Raw genomic sequence first — 21,080 nt, 5'->3', positions numbered from 1 at the left:
TCTTGAGCGCTACCAGATGCCCGTGTAGCACGAGGGAAGACTTGGAGAGGTGGCACAATGGACGCAATTTCGTTTAAGCATTTGCCATAAAAATATCTGCTAAATAATGCAAGAGAGGCAACATTCCTTCATACTTGTTGGGGAGGTAGTTTATTTATAAAGCTTGGTTATTAATTATTCCAACAGCTTTGTTCTAAATTACGTCTAGTTGTTTTAATGCAACCTCTCCAAATCCATTCCACAAGGGTGAGCAATATTCAGGCTGAGAGCATACATGACTATTATAAATTATAGCTAACTGCTCGTCAGTGAAGAAGTTACGGACTCTGTACAAAAATCCAAGTTTCTTTGAGGTGGTTTTAGCAAGTGATCTGACATGAGAGGTCCAGCTGAGGACATTGTTAAGTGAGACCCCGAGAATTTCAATACTTTTGGAGATGGGAATATTTGTAGCATTGAAGATAATATACGAATCTGGCAATAACTGTCTCTTAGTGAATTGTATATATTTGGTTTTACTAGCATTAAATGAGACAAGGTTGTTTTGTCCCCATTCACTGATCATAGATAAGTCTTGATTTATGGGGATGGCTGTACTCAGTTGAGAGTTAGAGGAATCAGACTTTGTAAATGGGTGTCTGCGTGTGAATGAACTATGAAGTGTTGAATCATCTGCATATGAATGGATAAGATTGTGGGTGACAGACAAGATATCATTAATATGAACCAGGAACAGGGTTGGCGCCAGAACTGATCCCTGTGGCATGCGAACATTAATTGAGTGGAAACTGGAATATACATCATCTGCTTTTCCTCATATTTTTCCGTCGCTAAGATATGAGAAAAGCAGAGGAACAAAAGACGTTAGTCCATAGCGAGGGAGTTTGGACAGTAGGGAACGGTTCCATACTCTGTCGAAAGCTTTAGAAATATCAAGGGCTACTGCATGAGTTTCTCTATCTAGGTCGATTGACCTACAACAGTTTAGCTATTGGAAGAAAAAAGTCAGGTAAAGATGGTAAACGTGGCAGTGTGTTGGCAGAAAATGGAAGAAAAGGGAAGGAAGAAGAAGAAGAAAAAAAAAGGTAAAGATGAGAATGTTGGTAGAAAGAGTACGGTGTGCATGTTAGAGTAAAAAGAACAGGGTAAAAATGGTTCTAATGGCAGAAAAGAACAAGAAAGGAATACAGAACTTTAAAGATAGGAAAACGTGTGAAAATGGTAATAAAAGGTTAGAAAAGAAATAAACGTACTGGTATTTGCCAGACATTAGCGATGATGAAATATACCTCCGTGTGAGTCATTGTTCACAGCTTTGCGCTGCAAGCACCAAAACTCCAATATTATGGATATTGATAAAGCACTGAATCACACGGGCAAAATATTCTGTGAATAGTAGCAGGGTTTAAATAAATTTCATGCAAAACAAAAACGTAGCCTATATACTGCACATTCAAGTCAATATGCCCAGACACCTCGAAATCAACGAATCTTAAACCTGACCCAGTGCGTTAACTTTTCCCTGGAAAACACAACTTTTTGCAAGATTCTAACCTTCGGTTCTTTATATTTATCGGTTAAAAATGTGATCCTTCAAGATAATAATGACTGTACTGGATGCAGTAATTTCGGCTGCGTTTCAGTGTATTTTACATAATTCGAAATAATGACAAGCGGTCAGAGCAAATTCTTTTATATATCCATATCTATCTGTCACTGGGGGTACATCAGAGGAATGCTATCAAGTGAGGATGAATTTAAAAACATACGAGTAATACTGCAGCCTCTTAAACGCCCACACGAAGTGGAATTTCCCCTGCCTCCCCCCCAACCCACTCAAACAAAAAGAAAAACAAAATAGACGACATACTACGGATTCGACCTATACCAACGAATCATTTAATACTCAGAGTCGGCATAAACTATTTGGACTAGTGAGCTTCCCCATTATACAAACTCTGGCTGCTCTCGCCTAGGCTCAAGGCTGGACGCCATTACTTGATGCCAGTCACCTCAGCTTACAAGTTGTTCCTGGCGGCCTTTCATTGTAGGGGTATTCTGAGAATCTTGCTCCCTCTCCTTGCACACACACACACACACACACACACACACACACACACACACACACACACACTCTCTCTTTCTCTCTCTCGCTCTCTCCTTCACCCCCCCTCCCCCGCACACACAAAAGATTGTACAGTATATGTATTTCATTGCACAGTTAGTAAGTGTGATATATTAACTTCCTCCTTGTAACCGCAATGCACAAAAATATCACTGACCAGAAAAAGTTGCACTTAATATGAAACTATTCAACCACAAGCAAACTTTACAAACGGAAAAGAAAAACTGATTACAATAATTTATCAGTAACCACAAAAAAACCGCAACTATTACAACAAATCTTCACCAGCCACAATGAACTCAATTTGTCTCAGTCACTGACAAGTAAACAAACAGAAGTTTTTTTTTTAATAGAAATCTTCCTTCCTGGAGTAAATATTTATTTAGTCTTAACTATAGATATTTTACCTCTACTCCATTCCAGTGAGAGTTATGGACACCAGTACTGTTCCACTTAAGGATAATTAACGATATAATGAACAGTGAATTTTTACATCAAGTAATGCAGTCTTTGTTGTCAAACTTTCTTAATATGTAAGAGTTTTATGATACATCAACAAAACGTACAACAATATTACACTGCAAAATATATAAATGACAGTTTCTTTCATGTCATCATTTTCCATTCTTTAATCCATTCAGATTGGTGTCATTTTTTTTCTTAATTAGTATATCTATCTATCTCTATCTATCTATCTATCTATATCTATATATATATATATATATATATATATATATATATATATATATATATATATATTATTATACAGCTTAAGGGGACTTTTCGAAAAGAAGAGTAAAATAAAGACTTCAGAAGTCTGGCAAAATTTGTTTCTCTTGGTTGTGTGAGCCTTCTTTCCATCGTCAGCTGGTGTGTGGCCTTCTAGAATTAATACTTATATCTTGACCCCTCTAAAACCATCCCTGCATAGTGGGAAACGTTTAGCTGTAAGAAATATGAGAACAAATAATCATATTCATTTATCTTGCGAAACGCAGTAAAAGAAAAATGAACCAATGATGACTGAAAACTTTGCAGCCTTTGTTCACTCCACTGACAAAGAAGAGAACGGTAAAGAAAATGTGCAATGTGTTCTCTCTGGAAAGTTAAAGTAGCTTGTGAAACCAAAGTTCCATTCACAGATAGGTACCTGGACGCATATTTCAAGATGTTAGGCGATGGTACAACTTTGTGTGTGTGTGTGTGTGTGTGTGTGTGTGTGTGTGTGTGTGTAACTCTGCATTGGCTTCACAGCCCGTTCCAAAGGCCCATTAGATACCTCCTACGTACCATATACCTCTACATGTCACCACTTTGGCACTAACACCCACTGTCCATATTCAATACATGCTTGAGCTGTCTCGTACAGGACTGATGTATTGGTATTAACATGTCGGTGGGTCATTTGGTAAATCACTAAAGTCTTCTTTATGGAAATTCAAATCATTTAACTTTTCCTTTCCTCAGCTTTCATTCGAACCTATGACCATTAGAACTGCAAGCCACCTCTCTACCGATTCAGCTATGACCAATTTCTGCGTGTAACTGGAGCAGGAGTGGTTAGACTGATGTAGCACTGGTGTATTTGTTTACATCTCGGAGACTTCATATAAATGAACTTGAGTGGTCACAAAGTTGTGAACTGGTTTTAAGCTCAAATAGTACATTGTTAACTACCAGTGCAGGTAATTATGACCTGATTGTAGATTTATCCAGAGTACTGAAAAAAAAAAAAAAGATATATATTAACCCAGAAAGATGGTGGATGTGTGACGAGCTGAAACAACGTGCGAAGACTGGTAATGTTCAAGTGGTGGGGGTTGCTTAGACCCCACGGCAGAGAGGGGAAAAGGTGTTTGACACACAGGCGGGAGAAATAGTGCTTAGACATTGTCTTACTGTCTTTAAGTCCTCCCAGTCGCTAAATATTACTGCTTTTATACAAAAATATTAACATCCCTTTCCACAACCAGCTAAATTTTTCTAGTTTATTTGCATACGGGGTTTTTAGAGTATGGAATATTAAAGAATAATATTCAATAATACTTGAGAACAAAGACAAAGAACTGACTTTTGAAAATCAAGCAATGATTACTTTATCCTGGCTTACTTCGCCGATTCTCTAAGGACAAGAATTTATAAACTTTCTCAACAGTACACAGCAGAGACTAATTACTCACATGTGCTGTTTATTGGTACTGTTAGCCTCTGGAGAAAGTGACTCCACCCCTGACAATTAATATCTAATGCTATTAATGATAAGCAGGTTCTTGCTGATGCATTAACTCCTGGTTGCACAACGGATTTTAAGCTTAATACAATAGGACTGGCCTAAGTACCAGTTATGAATAATGCAAAGCGTTTATGCAAACTAGGAGCTATAAGTGAAATAAGCTTAATGGAGAAATAAAACACGAGTTTACATTACATTAATCTCAAAAGAAAAGAACTATAAATTTATTGATTACAATGAAATAAATTTACGTTACATGTTTCATTATGAATTCAAAAATAAGGAGAACACACTCACTCGCTCACTCAAAAGCTAAGCTCTTAAACCTAGGAAAATACGAAAGGAAATACTGGTCAGAGAGTGGGCTAAGCGGAAACTGGGCATCGTTGCTGAGGAAGGATGCTGCCTCACTGAACCTCTCGCCAAATCACGCTAAGTGGGAATTCAGGAACTGGACAACGGCAGCAGCGGGAACTGGGCATCGGCTGAGGAAGGACGCTGCCACACACACTGCTAACCTGCTTCCACGGCGCTCAAATCCTGACTGAGTTCTGATTGTGAGATAGAGGCGAGTGTCGAGCCGCACTTGCTAACGGCTAGAACGAGCGAAACACGCCCATAACATATCACTCAGTGGAGGTGCTAATGTCGTGCACAAAGACGATCACTTATGAAACAGTGAAAAATGGTTCTGAAAACACTCCGGATCGGGTGAATATGTGGCGGTTGACTGAGTGATACATACTGGGATTCCACTAGAATTCATGGTTTCCCACCAAAGTTTAATGTTACGAGCTTGTTCAGATATATGATCGCACCAACTCGTGACATTATGGTTTGCACATGTGAAACCCTGTCAATGATGCATACAACCAAACACCTGGTAGAACTCATAGTAGTTACATACTTTTATCAAACTCTGGCCACGTTGATACATGTCTTTAAGAGCAGATGTAATCCTTATCAGTCATTATCCATTATGTTTTGCTACAAAAAGAAAATCACTGACACGATAATTTCGTTAAAATGATTGAGCATACGAATAGCCAAGGCAGTACGTGGTATAAGACACAGTACGGTGTTATGTCATTAATGAAACATGAAAGGCTGTGGGTTTAGTCTCAAATGCTGAGATGCGCTTGTATACCGAATATGATGATTATAGATAATCTTCATGAAATCCCAGCAGCAGTAATTCCCTTCATACAAAGTAGACGTGATTTTAACTTGTCCGTAATTTCAACATCTGGTAAGGAAGTCGGTGTCTTGTCGATAATGCCATGACGGTTGCACCTCGAGCTGTGAAGGTCAGGTGATGCACAGAAAACAATTTTAAGAGACTGAAGGCCATAGGCAAGGGAAAATGCAGTCTGAGGAAGACGGTTCCTGAGTTAACCTGCTGCATAAATGAGGAACTGAGCGTTACTGTTATCTCTTGCATTAGGAAGTTGGAGAGAAAAGGGATAGGGGTGCATTGCTAGAAGGTTGCTGCATTCACGTAGTAGCCTAATGAGAAGGGATGCAAGCAAACAATAGAGAAGAGCAGTGGTCACTGAAACAGTTCCACCAGAGAGAAGGTGATGCATCATTGTGTTGTAGAGAGAGGTTGAAACTATTCAACAGGAGAAGAGGAGCTGATTAGATGAAAAGTTTTGGACTCTGTTATGTTCAGAACTGCTTTTGGTGAGCCGCCCACCAAACTTTAGAGCTGTACTGCACACACAGGGGCAAATGAGGGTCCTGTACAATGTCAGCAACTAAACAAGTAAAAAAAAAAAAAAAAGTCGGTCCAGCACAGTCCGTCTCTGAAAACCATATTATATTAGCAGAGCAATGGAAGTTTTTCATGATAGCCCCTGAAAGAAACAAATCCCAACGACACTGAGAAATGATGAAGGATTAAGTACGTATTACTGTAAATTAAGGGATATTCTAATGGAAGAAAATTTTGGTGAGTTGAAAGACTGAGCTACTGAGTTTTTGTTTCACTGAAATAACTAAAATTTCTCACACCCCAAATCAGATATAACTGACAGGTTAGAAATCAGGTGCCTCACTGCCTCATCCCGTGTTTGTTGGTGTAACTGCTGTGACGAACACTGAGAACTGGAGTGGAAAAGTGAAGGTTGGAGTCATCAGCGCATCAGTAGATACAACTAGATGTAAAGCTCAGGAAACAAGAGTTAGTGAATGACCAGGACCCTGAGGATTATCAACAGTGATGATAACTATAAAAGAAGAATAATGGCTGTCTATATAAGATATAGAACAACGAGAACGGAAATTAGAGCCTGATAGAAGGATGGAATGTGTAAGGAAGCAGACTGAAAATTAATGATTTTTGCCACTCGGTCGAAACTCCGTGACACATTAAGTGCATTGATGAACGTTTCACCAAAGATCTGAATGAAGATGAGCAAGAATCAGAAAAGAATGGGACAATATCGCCAGTAAAGTGTCCCCACAGAAAACATACAGGTCATCAGAAAGGTTATGAGAAGAGTGGTGCTTTAATGTCCAAACTCTCTATGGTTAACGAGGCTCCCTAGCACCTCTTTCTTACCGGTGTATTTCTGCATATAGCACTGTATTATTCTTATGCGTGATATTTATGATTATTATGTCCCCGAACGGGATTGAGGCGTCTGGCAATAGATAGATATTGTCAGTGTTACAAAGATATTACAACTGTACTGCAAAGGTGTGATGAGGGAAATAAATGGCAAGGAAGAAGAACTAGAAACCCCCCCTAGGTGCAGTAACAACAGCAGTAGTTGCAACCCTCGGCTCATATTGAACGTGAACCCAGTGGACTGCAGTGGCGTAGGGAGGCGAGTGAGAGAGAAGTTTTTATAACTAGACGGCTCCACCGCCCTATCGCAGTAATGACAACACTTGAAGGCGTCCCTCTCCAGCAACTAACACATGAAAATATGGTTATTGTCTAGTGTACTCACCTGCTCCCCTGGGACGTGCAATGAGAGTCCAGTTTGACCCTGATGCACAGCGTTCCCGTACGGCGACACCCATTCCGTCCCAGCCTGTAGAGGCCAAGGAACACAAAAGATTAGGTAAGGTTGTTATAAAACTGACTCATCTGCCTATCTGCAGCCAGACACCTTAATCTCGGAATGGGTGGCCTCAAATTAATCGCTTCCATGTTACCCCGTCCGCAGAATCAGACTGCCCTCCCTCAACTCAAACCACTCCCATTCAGCAGTTAATTCGGCGGCATACCTAAACGATTTGATGTGTATATGTGCTATTACATCAAAAAACTAAGTCTTACCCTAAAACTTCTCACTGTATGGTTCGTTAAAGCGACAAGGAGCTTCACCTTGATATTTTAGTTGAGTACATAATGGATCGATTAGTTAAATCCACAATCTTTGGGGGTTTGTTGTACTTAGTTTGTAGCAGAAAGCACATTGGGTACAATATGAACCTCTGGAAGTAAGAGTGTATTGTATAATCAAATGTATATAGAAAAATGAGAACTGTGGAATCTATTCATAAACACCGCCATTTTCATTTACTATGTATTTTTAAAGTTGTTTTTGCTTTCATATGACAGTATAATTAGCCTATCTCTCGGCAGACGCCTAATCACAGAGTTCGCCCTGGATAGCCACTAGAAGAAACATTCACTAGCCTCTGTCACTACTTGTCATCACTCTGTACTGCCTCACTTGATCTCTTGGGTCACCTTTACATATAGTTTTGGACTTGCTCGTCTCATTTTCCCATCAAACTACTTTCACTTAATCACATTGTAGCTTCTGTTCTCTAGCAGACATGTAGTACTCAATCTGCCCACCTCGGTTTGTTATTATCCTTCTGTCCGCTGCATTCATTCAGCAGTAGGAAAAAATAATGTTTGCCACTTAAACTTTTCGTCATTTCTGTCCCTTATCCCAGTTAATCACAATGTACACACTACTTGTGGATTATCTTTGATCCTCCTCCTCCTCATCATTATCATCGTCATAGTAACCTTCTATTCCATTAATGTGTACGGTGAGAGCTATCCAGAACCTGAATTGGAGAGAACAAAATTTTAGAACTATCAACAGTGTCTAATAAAATAGGTTGAACATCGATTCGCATATTTTTAAAAGATTTAAAATTCTCGGCTCCAGTTCAATGGCCGCTTTATAACGTCTGTGGACAGAGACCATCATATTGGCTACTAAGTATATAAGTGGAATGCAACCCTTCCCATGGACGTCTTTGTACATAGTTTATTTATCCAAATCTGTACTTCGTCACCTATTTTGCTTCCTCAACTTCCATACGCCCATGGGTGTACAACGTACATTCTAGGCTGGGGGATGGGGTGGGGGATAAATCCACCACAACTGGGCCTGGAGGGAGTCAGTCCCTCTCCCCTACAATAGGAATATTCCAGAACAAATGCAGATTTAAACTTACAATTACCCTTAAAATACTTAGAGTCTTTACATTGAAAATGCTGTTATATCAGAAACAGGGCATTTGAAATTGTAGAAAATTTTATCAGTTTGAATGTAACTCGATCTGATGTAGCAAGCTAATGTTTTTAAACGAGCGCCATTGTGATACTGCTGTCCACATTTGGTTACAAGAAAGTGTTCTCTTTTTGTCCACCCGTGCTACCTAATTTTATATTTTCCCTAGTTAAAAAAAATGTAGATACATGTAGCCGTATGTCACTTCCCTCGGCGGTGGCCGAGTACATCAAAATCATTATTAGTCTTAAATGTCACTCCCTAATAATCCTAACAAACGTACATAGCGCATGCTCCATTTTGCATACATTCACGCACCGCATCCATCAACCTTCATAAAGGCCTCAAACGCCTACTTCTAACCCTAAATTCACTTATTCATATCCTATCCACTACCCTACTCACATCAGTTGTGTGTGACTGTCTACTCTCTCTCTCTCTCTCTCTCTCTCTCTCTCTCTCTCTCTCTCTCTCTCTCTCTCTCTCATCTTCCACGGACTTTTCCTTAACCTTACCTTCTCTGATCATCCATTAACCACTCTTACATATGACGGTTCATCCTCTCTAATACAATTGCTCTAATCCTCGATATACCTGACCTCCTTCTCGCATATCTTAATACAGAAAATCCCGTATTAGTGCCCTGTTAGTGACAAATGAAGGTGTGTGAAAGTATAGGAGGACTAACGGGGCTCAGGGAACGGTATGACTAGTCTATGTACTGAGGTTTTCAAGAGGTTATTATTAATATTTACATTATTATTCTCATTATCATTATTAAAACTTCCCACATCCTTGTGGGAAGTTTTATTGCTTTGGTCAATGTTGTAATCATTAGTAGTATTTCTTCTTTAAAAGTAAATGACCATTACTCGGAGGCTATTTAGCCAAGAGCCTTCAAACTTTGTCAGGTGAGTATACCCAGCTTGCAGCTTCATTTGGCAAATTGGAAGGGAATTGGCTAACTGGATCTCTGGATACTAGGGGAAGCCGGGTCTAGTTGTTACATGTCCAAGTTGTTACACCCTCAATATCTTCATAATTAGTCTATAGATGAGGGAGTAGTCGTCGCCATTTTATGTAACTTTCATGCAAAGGTAGTGCCTGAAGTGGAAACTTGAAGGCGTTGCTTGAGTATGAGCTAAGGAAAACAAAAACAAAAACATGTTTTAATTGTCAGTCTTTTTTCAATGTTCAAAGTTATTATTATATATCAATGTCACCTGTTGATGCAGCCGAGTCATCTGGTGTGTGGAACGATATATATGAAAAGGCTGTGAAATTAGCAAAGATTTATGGTGGGGGCGTCATTTTTATAAATACAAAATGGCCATGTGTACAGAAAACCAGTGTTGGGTGTTGTTGTTATGGGTTAGTTGATACAGTATCAATTTACCCCATTCGAGAACAACTGCACTAAATTATCCCAATATTTTCAGCTAATCCCTTCAACCAAGCCTGGAATTACCCATATCAGACTGTCATGGAGGCAGCAGTCAAACGAGTTATGGATAATAATCATACAGAAATGTTGCAGATCAGTACAGTGTAATGTAAAAGTAACATATTGGTTAATGAACGGCGTTGGTAAAAGTAATCTTGATGTAGAGCTAGGTGGTATCTGCGTTTATCTGTCAGTCTATCTATCTATCTACCTAATATAACTATCTGTCTATATCTGTCTGTCTCAGACTATTTTATTTCTTCATCTATCTATCTAGGTCAATGAATCAGTCTGACTACATAACTCAAGCTATTTATATCTATCTCTCTGTCTCTCTCTGTCTATCTATAAACAGTGAAAATGGAACATATGAGTAATTCAGTGAGTGCTGGTGACGGTGGTGGAGTAACTGAATGATAGCAGTTGCACAAATGATTGATTCAGTTACTGACAGAGGTGTTAGAAGTGCGTGAATGCATGATAATGATATTATTTAATTTTACTTATATCCAATATGTCACTACGGCTGTATTCATATGTTAATGACAATAGAATAATTATGGATATATTTGGGATCTATAACATGCATATCAGTTTACCCCGGGGTGCATAAAAAGTTGCCCCGTGTCTGGGGTAATTTGAGACGAATGACATGCCACCATAAATTTTTAAATAAGCATATGAAAAAAATATATTCGTTTATTTTGTCTATATTTATAATAAAAGGGCATATTATCCTGCTTCCAGACAAAAAATCATTATATTATAGCCTACCATTACTCCATGATGCAATGAGGAAAAAAAAAATGTCACAACTAGGCCCAGTCTCCTCCTATCCGGAAAACAGAAAATCACCATCTAAGTAACCACTTAAGCTAGAAATATGAAATTTTTATAGTACAAGCCCTTGCCGGGAAGCAGATGTAAATGGTGTATGATCTTAATCAGATGAATATCTCCCGAGTTCATCTAGCGTCAATTACTGGGATTTTCCTGGATATTCCGGATGTCACCTAATTTTCCATAAAAGAATAATGCTCGAGCCACTGAACTTGGTTGACTTGCAGACTGTGATGACCTAAGGTGACATGCACAAGATCAGTGACTCTGACCTCGTTTGGGGCAAAAAATTGGAACTTCTCCGGATATTCCAGATGTTACCTTATTTTCCATGACGTATTAAAGCAGGAGTCACCAAACTTGGTGAACATAAAGACTGTGATGATCTGAGGTGACACGCACAAGATCAGTCACCTTGACCTAAAAGTCCCTTTATAGCTCGGCTTCTAGTGGCAATGACTGTAACAAGTTTTTCTTTATCAAAACTGTTCTTGGACAATTTTACGGTGTTCTAGTTATTATTATTATTATTATTATTATTATTATTAATACTATTATTATTACTATTATCATTAAGATCATTACCATCATCATCACCATCATCATTATATATCAAAGCTTCCTACTGTTATATGCTGCAAGAAGGTGGCGCTGCAATAATGGAGAAAACAACCTTATTTACTGACATTTATCTTTCAGCTGCTGTATCATTGTACGGCGCGTCCACACTAAACTCTTGTTGGTGCGGGAAGGTGTTCTGCATTGCTTTAACCCACACAAGTTATCATCGCATCCACCCACCATCGTCCAGTGGGGGCTGTTCGTATGGGTTACTGCGATGTAACACTCACGCCTTTACCAGCCCGCGCCAGCACGCATTTGGTGGGGACGCAGGTCATTGTCTGTATCGGAGCAAGTGTAAACCATCGGCAACCAAACCACGTATAACATGGTACAGTGAAATATGAGAATATAACCACACAAACTTTGTTCTCCACCAACAACTTTGATATTTAATCTCTCTCTCTCTCTCTCTCTCTCTCTCTCTCTCTATCTCACACACACACACACACACACACACACACACACACACACACACACACACTTCCACATCCTTTGCCATTTCGTTCTCTCATATTAACATTATTTCCCGCATTCTGAATAATCTCTCTCTCTCTCTCTCTCTCTCTCTCTCTCTCTCTTTCTCTTGCAGTTAAGGGGTCACTGGAGATTATTTAATCTCACCGCTTCGGAAAGTCTATCTTATCGTAAAAAAAAAAAAAAAATCGTTTGGAGATAACATGCACTAGAGGGGCACTTAGTGGAGCGCTTTTCACCAACAAGGGCAACGTGATTTCCAAACCACTCTTCATAATGGGTTAGGTTTTCTCATCACTGAACAGGGCGTCGCAAGAAGTGTTTTCCAGATCCAGAATCTGTAGCTTAATACGATCCAGGTCGGTCCCCAAAGTTAACTGATTGTTCTCTGGGACATATTCTACCTACGCACCAAATTTGGTCCGAATCTCTCTTTTAGCTTTTGAGTAATCTTGCTAAATGACAAATGAACAAACAAACAAACAGGGATGGAGACATACTCTCCTTCTCGGAGGCAATAAAAACAATTACGTCACTGGACTGAAAGGTAAAACAAATTATTTCTAATCCTTTCAATGGGAATTAATTATTATGTTCCATAAAACTGTCAGGGTGTTGCAAAAATAATGTAAAAAAGTAGACCAGAAAGAAATGAGACCGCTTACCTCCGCCAATGCCACTGCCATTAAAAAGGATCCAGATATGGATCCGGATCAGGATCCACCCCAAAATTTAATCGGTTCTTTCTTTGTCCATGGCCCACCTTTCCACAAGATTTCATTGATATTCACTGAGAACTTTTGGAGATATTGTGCGCAATACTCCGGATCCGGATCCGGATCCGGATATGCCCCAAAATTTAATAATATATTCCTTGGCCCATGGCCCACCCTTCCACAAAATTTCATCGAAATCAGTTCATAACTTTTTGAGTTATCGCGGATCCGGATCCGTTGATATAGAATTCGGATCCGGATCCGCCCCCAAATTTAATAATTTCTTCCGTGGCCCATGTCCCACCGTTTCAGAAAATTTCATCAAAATCCGTTCATAACTTTTTGAGTAATTCTGCTACCAGACAGACAAACCAACAAGCAAACAATCGAGGGGTAAAATATAACATCCTTTGCGGACGTAAAAAAGAAAATGAAAATAACATGACAGAAAAAAAGAAAATACGTCATCATAAAAGGTGATAAAAGATCGTCATCACTGACATCCCTGCTGCAATACGTAACAAGTGCGATAAACCGACGTATATGCTTTGTGTACAATAATAGTTAAAAATGGAATTATGGTACAAACAGTTTCTCTTCTCTTTTGGTAAACACATATCGACATTTGATTTTTGAGTAAAACACTGACATAAATCATAATAAACAAATAAATAAATGAATATATAAATAATAAATATGCTTCTCTGCTGTTGCTGGCAAAGTTTACTCTGTACAGTCTGTCAATAATTGCCACACTAATCCTTATACAAAGCAGGATCTTCTAAACAAATGTACAAACGTTTTGTTGCAACAGGACAAACAGCGAAATCCGGTTAATCTTGTTGAAAAATTACCACCACGAGCATCATCATCATCATCATCTTTATAATCCTTTTTCCCTATTTAAAAAAAAAAAAAAAAAAATGAATTGCGGAATATTCCCAGTTGCTTTTCTAATAAGGCCGCCGAGATTTTCCGAGAATTTTCAATAGCCAGATGCCATAATCCCGTAAGGGGTGGCCGCTTGTCTTAGTAGTTTTACAGGGAGGGACACTAAACCTCTGCCAACCCACCTGCTGACACGTATGGAACGCTTATGGATTGGTTATTGGTTTCCCGTAAGCCAGGAAACCATTAAGCTTGTCACTCAGTGTAAAGCCACCTCAAAAGAAACGAAGAGCAATATAAAGTGACAGGAAAGATGGGAGAAATTGGAAGAGAGAAGGGCAGACAGAAAAAAAAAAAAAATGATAGAGGTGACAGAAGTAAGCAGCACTGCATCAAATGAGGTGATGGTCATCACCACCTGCCACGTTAAACGAGACCAAATATTAGTTATCATTAACTTTTTATGTAGTCACAATAAGGATCTTTCACCGTAACTATCTATGGTGTATAAGGTATGAAATTTTGGTATCATTAACAAGTGTGTGACCTTTATTAATATTCCCAGGTCATTCATATTTGGAACATGTCCTTAAGGTTATCTATGGTAGCTTTGTGTGTGTGTGTGTGTGTGTGTGTGTGTGTGTGTGTGTGTGTGTGTGTGTTGTTGTTGTTGTTGTTTCAAGATTTCCTGCACATATAGTGCAGGCCGGGCCATACATTAGCCCGGTCAGTGGGGTATGGGCTGGTTCAAAAATAATTAAGGGTGAGGACAGGACCTGAGGATTGCCCAGCACACACGTCCTGTCTCCAGGTTGGTTTTGTGGTGTGTGTGTGTGTTGTCGTTTTAGATTTTCCTCCCTTTGTGAGGACTGGGCCAAATAGCTATGTGTGTGTGTGTGTGTGTGTGTGTGTGTTATATCAACAAGATTTGAAGACTTAAAGGTGTGGAAGAACTTATGGGTACATTTTACATTTGTCTCAATAACTGGCTAACTGCATGCCTAACTGTAACCATATTCCTTTCAGACAATAAGAGGGACCACAGCTATGTTTCTGCAAAGTTACAGCTTTGCATTTTTTTTTTTTTCCTAAAAGTGCGATAAAGAAAACACTGAGCAGATTTGAATTCGGTACCTTCAACTAGGCTAAAGAGAAAATATTCAGACAAAATTCTCAACAAACCTTTATATCATAGGATTTTCAACTAAATAGCTGTATCTCAATTAGATTCTGAGATATTTAAACTTCAATTATGCAATTTTTGTACCAAAAATGAGTATATGACCTTCAAAAATAGGCCAAGGTCACTCATATTTGGCACAAGTACTTGGGTTACTCTTGGGTAGCTTCCTGTATAATATCAAGATTTAAGGAAAAAAGTGCAAAGAAAATCAATAATACAAAAAAAAAAAAAAAAAAAGCTTCGCCATTACTATGGAAAGCTTAAAAATTAAATGACAGTTAAAAAAAAAAAATAATAACATTGCCAAGAAATGGTATGAACTACAATAGCTACTGGCTTTTGCGTTACAGAGGCCCTGTAGATACTCTAAATCATACAGCATGTGACGATAGTAAATAATTTCGGGATACAATACAAAGCATAATTTAAATTAATGAACTTGAAATAAAAAATAATACTCGTAATCTCCACACACGCCAAATAAAACATTGCAACAAATATAAATAACAGCTTACATGTAAAACAAATCAAAACAGAAAAACGCCACTGCCGAGAAAAATTTCGAAATAGGAACTGTTGCTATAATGTTGTAACGACCCTTCGAGATGCTCGAAATTAAACTATGTAACAGAAAACGATAATCAAGAATTAAAATCATAGCTGTTGTGAGATAAAAACCCTTTAAAACACATATAGACACTTTCACAAAATATGAAGAAAATCTTGATTTCTGGAATATTCGCAACCATTCATTTTACAAAATAAATAAATAAAAGTTATTATCAAACATTTTTATTTTTTTTTCTATAATATACTAGCTGGGCTGCACAGACCAAGGTTGAAAGGTTATACTTGACCAAGATCATATCCACCCCTCAAAAACAGGATGATTCAGCAAGTTGAGAGAGAGAGAGAGAGAGAGAGAGAGAGAGAGAGAGAGAGAGAGAGAGAGAGACTTGCTTGTATTATATAGATCAGTGGTTCTTAACATTTTTTCTTGGCGACCCAAAATCCATAAGATGTAATGTTACTGGATAATCACTATTTACTATGAATATTATATGTATACAATATTCATACAATTATGTTACTTTTACAATATTATGTATTTCACTTAATTAGCTTATAAGTTCATTATAATGTATATATAATGTGTATTAATATGTTAGGACTATTAACTGTCGATGGTACGCCATTTTCGCGTGACCGAGCAATGTATTGTAGTTACAAATCATAATAGATAGATAGATAAATAGATAGATAGACAGCCCTATGCTAGCCTGGGAAAAGGAAACCCTCGTAAACTTACTCTGCACCAGAACTGAAACAAACAAATGTGTCATATCATGTGACTAAAACCAAAGTAATATGTCAATATTTTATTGATGTCATAATAAATAAATTCCATTTTTATTATATCTCCTTCCTAAGAACTAAAATATCAACACAATTTGGCAGGAAAAAATAAATCGAAGATCAGAAAATCAAAATAATTCATTCATGTTCATGATGCACCTATTTACTCTGACCATTAAGGAGAGAATCACTATTTTGGATGTTGTCTGAGACATAAAGTACTATAAACAGTGAGATCCCTGGCACTGAAAAGTTTCAATAAGCTTCTCAAACCGGGGTGATTTAGATGACAGACTGCATCTTAGGTCATGCTCTGGTTGTAGACGGTTTCTGTACTTTATGAGTGCAGAAAATCCTGTCTCAGACAGATGAGTTGTAGCAAAGGGAAGGAGTGCTTTCAGGGCTTCACTTCCAAGAATTTTCTTTTCTTTGTAAACTCTGATCCAGAATGAGCTCAGTGATTCGTTTTGTTTCCTGAAATCGTAACTCATTATTCTGAACCTCGATGAGCTGCTCCTGGAGGTAACTGATGTTCGAAATCTCGTCAGGTAAGTCTTCAGCTTCAATGCTGAAGGGATTTCTTATCCAGGCATATTTCTCACATTCTCAGGAATGTAGTGAAAAACTCTTCGATTAGTCTGGAGATATGTTCCACAATGCTTTGGACCTGGGTGAGAGAAAATTTTTCGTCTTCCAGAAATTCACTCAAAGATGGAACGACGTAGTCTTCCCAGTGTCATAAAAGACTTTGTGGTTCCTTTGTGGTTGAGTTATATATATATTAGACTTGTGGACGAGCGGTTTTTATATCTTGGAGAGGTAAAGAATAGTATGGGACTATTTTTATTTGTCTTGGAAATATTAACAAGTCTCTCACACAGAGCGGAGTATAGAGTCCAGTCCTGCTAGCTAGCTATCTGTCTCGCTCTCTCTGTCTCTCTCTCCATCTGCCAAGCCCTTCTCCCTGCGACCTGCCTCTTGTATGGCTTGTCTCCTTCTGAGCTCTCTATCCTAAATTCTGGTGAAATAGGAGAGGATCACGTGTGTTCCTCGTGGATGGAAAGTTTAAGAAGCCTGTGTGTGAGTATGTGTGTAAGTGTGTGTATGGTCATCAGGGCTTTGTTCCCGGGTGGTTTGCTGACAACTAACTACATCATCTCCTTACTGGCCGCTGTCGTCAGCTTTCCTCAGTGCAATTTGCAAGCTCATTTCCTTTTCCCAGGCTAGCATAGGGCTGTCTATCTATCTATTTATCTATCTATCTATTATGATTTGTAACTACAATACATTGCTCGGTCACGCGAAAATGGCGTACCATCGACAGTTAATAGTCCTAACATATTAATACACATTATATATACATTATAATGAACTTATAAGCTAATTAAGTGAAATACATAATATTGTAAAAGTAACATAATTGTATGAATATTGTATACATATAATATTCATAGTAAATAGTGATTATCCAGTAACATTACATTTTAAACAAGTTGTATACATATTTGAATAAATGCATTAAAGTAAATTATTTAACTGTAATACAGTATGAGTTTGGGTTATTATAGTGAAATGCATACATGCAAGAATAAAAAATAGTTTAAAATTAAGATTATGGTAAGAGTTATTAATATTTCATTTAAAGATAATGGTACTGGTCTGCCATATATGGGTCATTCTTCTTTGTATTTATATATATATATATATATATATATATATATATATATATATATATATATATATATATATATATAATTAATACTATATACAAAATATATACACTTCATTCAGGGTGGTTAACTGTGATGTTAACTCTCCCCCACTAAATAATGACTCCAAATTAGCAATTCTTGCATGCATTCTGTGCATTGCGAACAGCAGTACTGCAACTACAATGCAGACGATTATAAAGACAGTAGGTGCTGGGCTATACACATAATATGGGTTGAACATACTCAAACTCAAATCTTCCCAGGGCTTCATTGTTTCATTGATCAGTTGCATAGTTTCAAACTTAGGTGAAGTCAGCTTAATACTTGTGCTCATGTTTAAGTTCATATCAGGCAGTGGGTGGAAATGTTTGTGTGTATGATTGAGAATGGCGTAGTGATTGATGGTGGATAAAGTAGACATGGCTGGTGTAAATACCGCACAGTAGTCTGGTGCTATGTATAATCCTGATGCTGATGTATGAGATGGTGGTATATCTGGACAGACTATGTAAACTGATGTGTTATGAGGGAAATAAAAAAACTGTGAGTGTCCAATGCGTTGATGGTGTACAAGTTTATCTGGAGCAAAAGTGAAGTTGCAATGATGATGAATATTGTCTTTTCTGATGATAGCCATTTCACAAGGGACTGTATCAGTAGGCTGAAACGTGAAAATGTACGCAGGACAAAGATGAACAGCATGTAAGGATGTGCGGCACTTTCGTTCAATCATTGATTCACTTGCGAAAGTGACAGTGTCCCGTCTCTTGGAGACCATGATGAGTTCGGTGTCTGTGTTGATGTTGATGATGACCAAAGTGTTGTTATTTTTATAGGGGAAGGGGTGTATTTGGTATACTGTGAACAGGTCTTCAGTGATGAATGGTACATGAACTACCACTGATGTTGGTGTTAGTGTTGCTTCTAAATACGGGTAATATTGCATAAATTCCCTACTACGGAACAATGGCTTCAATTTATGTTTATGTATGCCTTGACTAACTATCTGACGTAGCTCATGAACTGGGAGTAAGTCAATTGTGATCTTGCCATCACCAGCATTCGAAATTCCTTGCATAAATGCCCTGAAACGATCTCTAGTGTTCTCTAATTGTAGTAGAATCGTGTCAATATGTTCTGTGATGATGGAGAAGTGCTCGAAAAGGGTAACGTTTCCCTCCAATTCATTTATTTTATCTACACTCTCGAGAGCTATGTTTTCTGCTTGTTTCAGATTTTTCACAATTGTCTTCATTGCTGAGTTCTGTCCGGTGATGAATTTATCTTGGTATGTTAGTACCTGAGCTATCTTATTAAATTTGTTGTTTATTTCTTTAAGGTCATCCTCTGTAACCAAACCAAAGATGTTCCCAAGAACTGCGCCGCCCAGGTCAAACAAACCGCGCTTTTGGCGAGTACGGGTGATGTTGTTCCTGTCGCTCAGTACCTCCGGTCCATAAGATGGGAGATCTTGGATCATGACGAGCATAGTTGACTTCGCCTGTTCTAGTTTCCATTTCGCTAACTTTACCATTTCATTCACTTCCTTGGTGTTATGTGCTTGTGAAACATAATTTCCTATCATGAAGTCCAGAGTTCGCATCGGCATCGCAAGTCTGTCTAGATAAGTAGGTAAGTCATACAAGTAATCTAGACTTATTTCAGTACTCATGACGTCCTTAACGATTGTAGTCGTGGCCGTTGGACCTATGAGGCATCCTTGTCGTACTATATGTTTGGGGTCTAAGTGCGCATATCCTCTTGCTATGTAGAGGAGAATCCATAGCATAAGTCCCTTCATCGTAACCTACCGAAAAAAAAAAAATCTATTAATTTCCTATAATGCTGTGGTCGATGATAGTGATGATGTGCGTTACGGTTGATTGTTATTTCATTTATAGAAGGAGTTTAAATCGATATTTAATTCTCGTAAATGATGTACTGTAGATTTGATTGGAACAGTTGCACCTATGTTCGATTGTTTGGTATATGACCTTAATTTCTTTTTGTAATCATTGTTGTGTTCTTGTTTGGTTTCTTGAGGTACGTTCACCTGTTCGGTTGTATCCGAGGCTGAATAATCATGTGATAATTCCCTTGAAACTCGTTTTAAATGGTCAATATGAACTTGTTTCTCCTCGCCACTTGAAAGTGACTTAATTAAAACTTTGTTTGCTTTTGTTAATTACCCTGTATGGGCCCTCAAATTTTGGGGATAATTTATTGTCTTTCGTATGAATGACACCGTAAACAATGTCTCCTAAGCTGATAGGTGAATCTTTTGCCTTCTTGTTAAATGCCTCCGTCATTTCTTCCTTGGACATCGTTAATTGTTTTTTGACTCTTTTGTGAATGTCCTGGAATTCACGTAAACGTAGTTTAGAGTAATCATCGTAATTGTAGGCATGCTGTCACCTTCTAGGAGCTCATATGGTATTTTTTATCTGTGCCATATAAAATGAAATGTGGTGTGTCACCAATGGATTTATTTATAGACCCATTAATTGAGGCTTCTACTCTGGGAATCCAATCATCCCAGCTTGCATAATTTTCACTGAGAATGTGTCGTAGCACATCTAATACCTTTTTATTTTGTCTCTCTACCAACCCATTCGATGCTGGGTGATAGGCCAAAACGTTAACCTTTTTGATGTTGTATTGTTTACATATTTCTTGTAAGATCTCAGAATTAAATTCTCCTCCATTATCACTTATTAATACCTTTGGGGTAGTAAAGCGACATATTACATTATCTGTTATTGCCTTTGCTACTGTCTCTGCTGTCTTATCTTTAATTGGAGCTAAAATGACATAACGGGAAAAATGATCCGTTGCTACGAATAAGTATAGGTTATTATTGTATGATAATGGCATCTTGAATAAATCAACAGCGACAACGTCCCATGGTTGATGTGGTACAGGGTAATTACCCATCGGTGCAGGTGTGATTGGGTATCCTTTGTGTTTCGCACATGATTCGCATCTGTCTATATGATTG

At 38.1% G+C, this 21,080-nt stretch overlaps 1 protein-coding gene across 1 annotated transcript in view; it reads right to left on the bottom strand.

Moving 5' to 3' along the window:
• Window positions 1–21,080, bottom strand: part of LOC145401046 (uncharacterized) — a 174,294-nt gene that overhangs the window by 35,389 nt on the left and 117,825 nt on the right. The window contains exon 4 of the mRNA XM_080273422.1: window positions 7,316–7,399. Within this exon, the coding sequence (XP_080129548.1) occupies window positions 7,316–7,399 (84 nt within the window). The remainder of the gene's footprint in view (window positions 1–7,315; window positions 7,400–21,080) is intronic.

This window comes from Coenobita brevimanus, chromosome 54 (genome assembly GCF_032717465.1).
Source record: "Coenobita brevimanus isolate Jiangsu-jjx chromosome 54, ASM3271746v2, whole genome shotgun sequence".
Lineage (NCBI taxonomy): Eukaryota > Metazoa > Arthropoda > Malacostraca > Decapoda > Coenobitidae > Coenobita > Coenobita brevimanus.
This window is presented reverse-complemented; position numbering and strand designations above follow the sequence as displayed.